This window comes from Ctenopharyngodon idella, chromosome 5 (assembly GCF_019924925.1).
Source record: "Ctenopharyngodon idella isolate HZGC_01 chromosome 5, HZGC01, whole genome shotgun sequence".
NCBI lineage: Eukaryota > Metazoa > Chordata > Actinopteri > Cypriniformes > Xenocyprididae > Ctenopharyngodon > Ctenopharyngodon idella.
The window spans coordinates 25,077,568-25,085,546 of record NC_067224.1 but is presented as its reverse complement, the minus strand read 5'-3'; the positions used below and the strand labels follow the sequence as shown (position 1 = coordinate 25,085,546).

At 36.3% G+C, this 7,979-nt stretch overlaps 1 protein-coding gene across 1 annotated transcript; it reads left to right on the top strand.

Annotated features, from left to right (window-relative positions):
• Positions 1–470: 470 nt before the first annotated feature.
• las1l (LAS1 like ribosome biogenesis factor) lies at positions 471–7,295 on the top strand. The gene is made up of 13 exons (XM_051895680.1): positions 471–920; positions 1,620–1,745; positions 1,840–1,909; positions 1,991–2,072; positions 2,195–2,362; positions 2,946–2,992; positions 3,386–3,495; positions 3,578–3,663; positions 3,746–3,949; positions 4,858–5,005; positions 5,089–5,408; positions 6,450–6,600; positions 6,778–7,295. Exons 1-13 carry the CDS (start codon positions 775–777, stop codon positions 6,872–6,874), a joined length of 1,755 nt encoding a protein of 584 aa, XP_051751640.1. The 5' UTR covers positions 471–774; the 3' UTR covers positions 6,875–7,295.
• Positions 7,296–7,979: the final 684 nt, after the last annotated feature.

The window sequence follows — 7,979 nt, the reverse complement described above, 5'->3', positions numbered from 1 at the left end:
GCCATAAGATAATATTTAAAGGTCTGTGAATATTTAAATAAAATACCTAAACAAGGTAAATTGTAAATATCTCATAAAGATACTAATCGGAGGATCATACAACCTACTGTACTGTGGTGGTAAAGTAAAGGTATCGTATGTAATACTGCGTTACTTTGATATATACAATGGTAATAAATGTTTACCATACTCATGTACCATGGTAGCAGGACCAAAAACAGTAGCAGCATGTTACATGTTTGTGCTAAATGTTAATGAGATGTTTTAAGAAGAGTTGACCTAATCTTTCCGTTTCAATGTGTGATATCAAAACAGAATTGGGTTTTATCAAAAGAGCTGGAGGTTTACTGTGGCTGCTTTGATTGAAAATTATCTCTGAAAATGGCTGATCGTGTTCATCAGCATTGTACTAATACTGAATAATTTTGACCTACCAAGAGTTTTAGTAAACTGTTCTTTATTGCCGTAGGCTACACCTATAGCAATCATTTCTAATGCAATTAGCATTATAATTCCAAGCTCTCTTTTGAACCCCCTGTTTTTGTAGAAAGAGTACTGGTTGGTACGTACGGAACCATTGTTTATCACTTGTTCAAGGGGAACGTTTAACCTGCCGCACCGCTGGCGGGGCGTAGGACAGTGATGTGTTCGGATAACATTAGATTTACATGAATCGTATATTTCATATTTTACGACTCTAGTTGCACGGGCTTATTTACCCTCTGTGGGTCCTAATACTATAGCAATTGGAAGCATACAATCTACGATCTGACGATGAAGAAGAAAACGATGGGGAAGACGCGTCACGTCGTGGCCTGGATGAACAAAGCAGAGTACGAGCATGTGATGGAGTATTTGTACTCTAAAGAGCCCGCGCTGCAGAAACACGCGCTGCACAGGATCTCTGCGTGGAAGGGCAGGTACGGTGGTCAGGGATGGGCTTGTTGTGAGAGTGATACAGTTTTAGAGATTGACGTGGGTCACGTGACATCTGATGTTTCGTATCTTGTATTCTGATTATCCTGTTCTGCAAATGTGTTTAAATTCTCCTTAAAATAGTGTAAAACTACAATAAATTCTGAGGTTCCTAAAATAGATTGCATTGGCTTTATTCAAAATCTGATATATAATTGTAATATTTGGGTTTTGGGATGACATTTGTCCTGTGGCCCGTTGCAGAAACTGCTTAGACTAGTCTTACAAGTTAGAAATCAGTTTTTTTTTTCTTCAAGACTGGTCATAACTTTAAAAAGTCAGTTACATAAAATTGGTCTAATATGAATTCAAAAAGTATGACTGATTACTCCTCACTAACTGCATACAAGTTCTAAAGTTTTAATTAATCTGGCCTCAGCTGGGCATCTGCGCTGGCATGTTAAACTCTTTTAGATTCCAGCCCCCCAAATATGATCAATGTATTAATTATTTAAATATTGTTTTATCAGTTTATTTAATCAGTTGTTTCATTTTATTCAAATTACTTATGTAAATAGTTAGTTTAATCTAATTTTTTATTGTTTACTTGTGTTTTTCTCAAACTGTTTTTCAAGCTTTCAATTTAAACTAGATGATTAGGACAGTGTGGAGTGTTGTCTCTGACTTGCTGTCTGTTGCCACAGGTTCGGGCAAAGCACTCCGGTGGCCGTGGAGAGCACCGCGGACCTGGTCCGATGTCAGGTGCTGGACAGCATGGGTCAGCTGGAGGCCAGTGATCTTGTGCTGCTCTATGGCATGGCACTGGTTCGGTATGTTTATCATCCAAGTGCATTTGAAGCATACGTATCAGTACATTTGACTTTCCTGGAGTTAAAATGACTGAACGAGTATGATGTGTTTCAGGTTTGTTAATCTCATCACAGAACGGCAACAGAAACGAGTCGCCAGACCCTTGCGAAGGTTAGCCAGAAATGTAAGTCGCACATCAACTTGAATGGACGTCTTTTATAATCTGCTGTAACTGCAGTCTGACGACAGTTTATCTCTCTGACAGATAAATATACCAGAGTGGGTGGTAAACCTCAGACATGATATGACACACCGCAGACTTCCATCACTAAAGTGGTGCCGAAAAGGTGAGAGATGTTTTTTCCCTTACACGCACGCAAACACTTTAAAAGTTAGATTAGCTCACGCTTTCACTTCTCTGTTTGCTGTGTATGTTATTGTAGTGTTTATGTTTGTTTGTATTCTTCAGGTTGTGGATTTGTGCTGGAGTGGTTGCATCAAGAGTACTGGTCTCGTCAGATGGGCAGTCAGCTGACAGAGGACTGGAACTCTTCATCAGAAGATGAGGATGAAGAGGAGATTGTTAAAAGACGTGAGAGAGATCTACTCATCAGACAGACAGAGATTGAGGCACACAGTGAGTAGCCTTTTACACACAAAAATCCCTTGGTTGGGTGTTTTTGGAGGAGAGAGATGTGGAACTACAAGGAGGGAAAATGACAACACTTATAATAAAAAAGACAAAATGCATAAAAAAATACTAAATACCTTTGTACTGTATAAAGGGATTTTCTAATCACTTAAAATGCAAAGCATTATAGCTTTGTTCAGACTCAGCAAAGTTGTAAAATACTTTTATTCAGCAAGTACACATTAAATTGATATTAAATTGATCAAAAGTGACAGTAAAGACATTTATAATGTTATAAAAAAAATCAGTTTCAAATAAATACTTTTGAACGTTCATACTTCATACAAAATGCCTCACAGTTAAAAAAAATTCTGAAGCAGCACCAAATCAGCATATTAGAATGATACCTGATGGATCATGAAGACTGGAGTAATAATTGCTGAAAATTCTATTTTCAATAGAATTTATTTTAAATTGTAATAATTTTTCACAATATTACTGTTTTTACTAATGATATATTGTATATTTTATTCTAATCAACAGTAGCAGAGAGTTAATATTAGTTCCCTGCTTGTTCTTTAACTTTCAGAAAAAGTCAGAGAACTGCTCATCTCTTATGAACAGGAACAGTTTCAGGTAAGTCTGGGACAAATGTAACATTGTGTATAATATCCCAACTTAGAACAGCAGAGGGCAGTATCAGCTTGTGTTTCTGGTACAGAAACTTGTCAAGTGTTGGAACGCTTCCGAATATGCCTACTTCCCTATACTAAATAGTTCAAATTAGTATAATGTATGAATAAATACATTGAATTCTTAAAACAGTAGGCAAAACTTTTAAATGTTTTTGGTATATTATGTATAACTACATTGTGGGTCTGTGGGATAGACATGAGCTATACTTTAATAATAAAACATTTAGTAGGTTATATTTAATGATGTTTGGTAGGATTGTTTCTTTTTCTAATGTAAATAGTTTCTAGTTTAGATGTTAATAATGTGTGCCCATTGTTTTGGTGTGTTTGGCAGACGTACGAAGAGCTGGCAAAGAAGGGAGGGCAGCATGGCGTGTGGCCTGATGCCAGTGCTGATCTCAGCTGGATCCTGACACAGATCAAACACTTTGCCACAGAGGCCAGGTGTGTGCAAGTGAGCAAGTCTTTATTTCTGATATGTTAAAGAGTATGTGTCCCATTGCCATCTGTTCTGTCTGTGTTGCAGAGACATCATTGCTGATGTTTTAATGCAGGATGGATTCCTTATTCCCACTGCTGAACAACTGGAGTCTTTGGATATTGACCCCTCGGGTACAAATGCACAACATTTTGTTTTTAAAGCAGTAATTTGCTGACACAAATTCAATTTGCCTCTCTATCTCTCTCTCTGTAGAAGACTCTGTCGACAAGTTCGCCCCTTGTCTTCCTCGAGTGTTTTTGCACTTCTGGTTGCCGTGCTTGAAGGTCCTGAATTCATCCATCTTTATAAATCTGATTCTTGACAAACTATTTGCTGAGCTCTCTAACGAGCCATCCAGTCACAGAACTTACTACATTGCCTCCTGGATCTCCGAAATTTTACTCTCCAACAGCAAAGGTATGAATCTGGGATGTCCTCTGGGTGCCTGTGATAGTATATACAGTTACTCTTAAAAAGTATTTGGACATTTAAAGGATTAGTCCACTTTTAAATAAACTTTTGCTGATAATTTACTCACCCCCATGTCATCCACGATGTCCATGTCTTTCTTTCTTCAGTCGAAAAAAAATTAAGGTTTTTGATGAAAACATTCCAGGATTTTTCTCCATATAATGGACTTCAATCTTATCTAGCGAAACGATCGGTCATTTAAAAAAAAAAATACAACTGTATATGCTTTATATAAACAAACGTTCGCCTTTCTAAGTGCCTCCGCCAAAACCGCATTTCTGTATTCTCCAAAAAGCTTACGCTGTATGTCCATTTTACTCTGAATAAAAGAGCATCTAATTTGTATCAAAGATAATAATTCAGTTTTTTTTTTTAATAAGTATGCAAAATTTTATTTGATAAACTTCTCAAACAATTTATATATTGATTTAAACATAACATAGTTAAATAAAAACATTCCTTTTTTGTGAAAACCTGATACCTTGAAATAATCAAAAGCCAGAAAGTGTCCAAAAACTTTTTGCCTTATTTTGAACAGTTTATCTATTGTTTTACCATTTGACAATCTAACTATTTGGGTCTCATTCACTAATATTTGCATGGGTTATTTCACATTTATATGCACAGTATATTTAACATGAAATATCTGTGTATAAAATTTAATCTCATCATGATTATTAGTCCCCCCTACGATATATTTGAGTATGAGAGGTTTGAGTTGTTCCTACATTTTTTTCATGAATTTAGAATAGATTTTAGATCAATAGGTATTGGTGAATCATTTGTTCGTGAAAACATTTGTATACAGATTTGTGCTTGCGCACCCTTAGTGGATGATTTTGTTTTTTTTAAAGTGTCTGTGGCAGGTGAATTGAAGGCTCACAAGAAACTAAAAATATCAAAGGAAAGGATCTTTGTGAACAGATTGCAGTTTCCATGGAGGAATCTGATTTCTGCTTGTGTGAACGCACCATGCCCAGCAACACCGTTCCTTCTGCAACAGTGAGTGTGTATTTTTGCACACATATTTACACACACAGCGTGGGTGAAGGTAACTAAACTAATCTTACTTCTTGCCTTTTAAGGATTTTCAGTAACATGGATAAGCCCCTCCCACAAGACGCTCAGCAGAACCTGCTTCAGCTCTGCAACATTTACACACAGGGTTACCATAGTAACTCCTCCCCTGAACCCTCAGACCCTCCTCAGCCAGTGTACACCCTACAGAACCTCCAGCAGAGACTCAAGAGTAATGTCTCACAGAACAGAGACACACACTCATCTAACCACACCCCCGGATCATTGCAGGCTCCGCCCACAGAGGAGCTCCAGGAAAAGCTAAGCGCAGAGGCTGTGCAAGAGAGAAACTCTGCATTACGAGGATCACCATGGAGCGTGTGCACAGGTAACACAGACCCTTAACAGCTTTTTTGTAAAATATTTCTTCTTTTCTTTTAATTATATTTTTTAATTGCAGTTAAGTATGGAGGTCAATTGTACGAGCCCGATTCAACTCACAAACAAGGTCAAATATCATAAATGTTGTTGACAGAGTACATTAAAAGAACAAAATTAAAAGAATCATTTATTCATGAAACTGACATATTGCGTACATATACATTTTACCATTCATTGCCAATAGTGACGAGATTTTTAATTAATTAAAATTAAAGTTTTTTATGTTTTTTTTGTCACAGTCTGGAGCCCTGTCAAATACCCATTTCCTTCCATTGTACTTCAGTGTTAGCTAAAACTATTAAAAAACTTATTCTTTAATTGAAATAAAACTGGAATAGACTGAAATTTTAAATCTAAAATATAAATATTAGATTTAAAAAACTTAAACGAAATTTACCTTAGCAACTAACTGATATAAAAAAAAAAAAGTTAAAGTACTAAAACTACTAAAACCAAAACTGAAATAAAAATAAATATACGGCAGATAACAAAATGAAACTTAAAACTATCTGTATGCTATGCTAGTACATAAGCTAGATAGATGCATTGTTGAAGATGTAATTAGTAGCTAGTAATTAATAACTTTTTTAGAGTAACGTACCCAACACTGCTGATGACGTGTGATGTTTGCGCAAATGCAAATACATAGGTAGACGGACATGTTTTTGGTTTTGAGAATCCGAGACTTCCACAGAAATGTCTGTGTGTATGTATACACACACACACACACACACACACACACACACACATATATATATATATATTTCACACACATCATATGGAAGAACTACCACAAGTTATATGTCAGTGGGTGTTCAATGTGAGTGACAACTCAAAACCCCACCCCTTCTAACATCTGGCTAATTACTGAAGACTGAGGGCACCTTATTTTGCACCTTAAGTAGATGTAGTTTGTAAATTAGTCATAAATCCTGTGATAGTCTTGAATTTGGTTTGAGTTAAATCTGATGTTTTTATGTCCAATCAGATAAAGTCCCTTGGAAACAGTACCCGCTAGGAAAGGTTCCAGGACAACCAGAAGACCCCTCCTTTTTGATGGTGGAGTCTTATTCTACATTTACTGTGTTCGACCAGCAGGTGGCGCTAGATCAACTCCCTCAGCACCATGGCAACAGGAGGTGAGGAGGTGTACTCAATGGACAGACATAATAAATTGTTTAGACTTAAATTCAACTACAACTAAAAGGTAGAATCTTTAACTAGGAGTTTAGAACATGTTGTGGCCACATTTATTTGAAATAGAACCCTGTTATGGCTGTTATTTGATTTTCATAAAAGTGCATTTTTATCCACAGTATTCCCCTTCAGACAAGAGGTGCCAGTGGATCCGATGGGCCACTTTGGACTCACAGTGATTTGAGCAAACTCAAAGCTGGACTCAAACTGTTCTAACACTCAATAGCCTGAAGATACTGAACCACCAACCCTGAACTATGAACCCGGTCATGTTAAAAACAAACACTTGAGGGCTAAGCTGGACTGAGGCTCTTCTAAACACACACACATCCAGTCTCTTTCTTCTACTTTTGTCTCTGACATGATGCTGTTGTGTACTGCACAATTGGAAACATTAAGCTGTTTTTGTTTTGTAATTCATGTTTGTCTTACTTGAATATCATTACAGTTACAGTCCAGACTGCAGTTTAATCAGCTCAGCTCAGCTCTTGGCGTCTATTCAAACCATCCGGAAGTGAAACTCCCATGAGCAATGTCTCACAAGGTTCTAATGAAGAAGTTGGTGCTGTTTGAGAAATGTTGTAAATTACATTATTTTTGAACACAAAATTGCCAAATAAACATCTTTTTTATTGTGTACTCGTGTTACATCTGTTTTATTCCATTTCTCAAGATCCACTTACCATACTAGCCCAGGTTGCCTGCACTAAAATATTTGTTTTTGCTACTTAAACCTCCATGGTATTGGCTTCCGTTATGACTGACTACACATCCTAAACATCAGCTTCTTTGCATAGACTTGCACTACATTGTGATAATCTGTGGGCTGAAGTAAAGCAGCAGCACAATTTGGTGGTCTTAACTCACATATTATTTTTATAGTTACTTAGTTACAGTATATACAGTGGGCCCAAAACGTATTTGGACACTTGAGCCACTTAAAAATGCACACTTTAAAAGTTTGCGGTCATAACTTTTTTTTTTTTTTTTTAAATACTTTTTATTCAGCAAGGATGCATTAAATTGATCAAAAAATGACAGTAAAGAAAGTTTGTGGGCAGTTTCCACAAAAATATTATGTAGCACAACTGTTTTCAACATTGATAATAAGAAATGTTTCTTGAGCACCAAATCAGCATATTAGAATGATTTCTAAAGGATCATGTGACACTGAAGACTGGAGTAATGCCTTACCATCACAGGAATAAAATAAATTTTTAAATGTATTAAAATACAAGTTATTTTAAATTGTAATATTTCACAATATTACTTTTTATTAAATAAAGGCAGCCTTGATGAGCATAAGAGGCTTCTTTCAAAA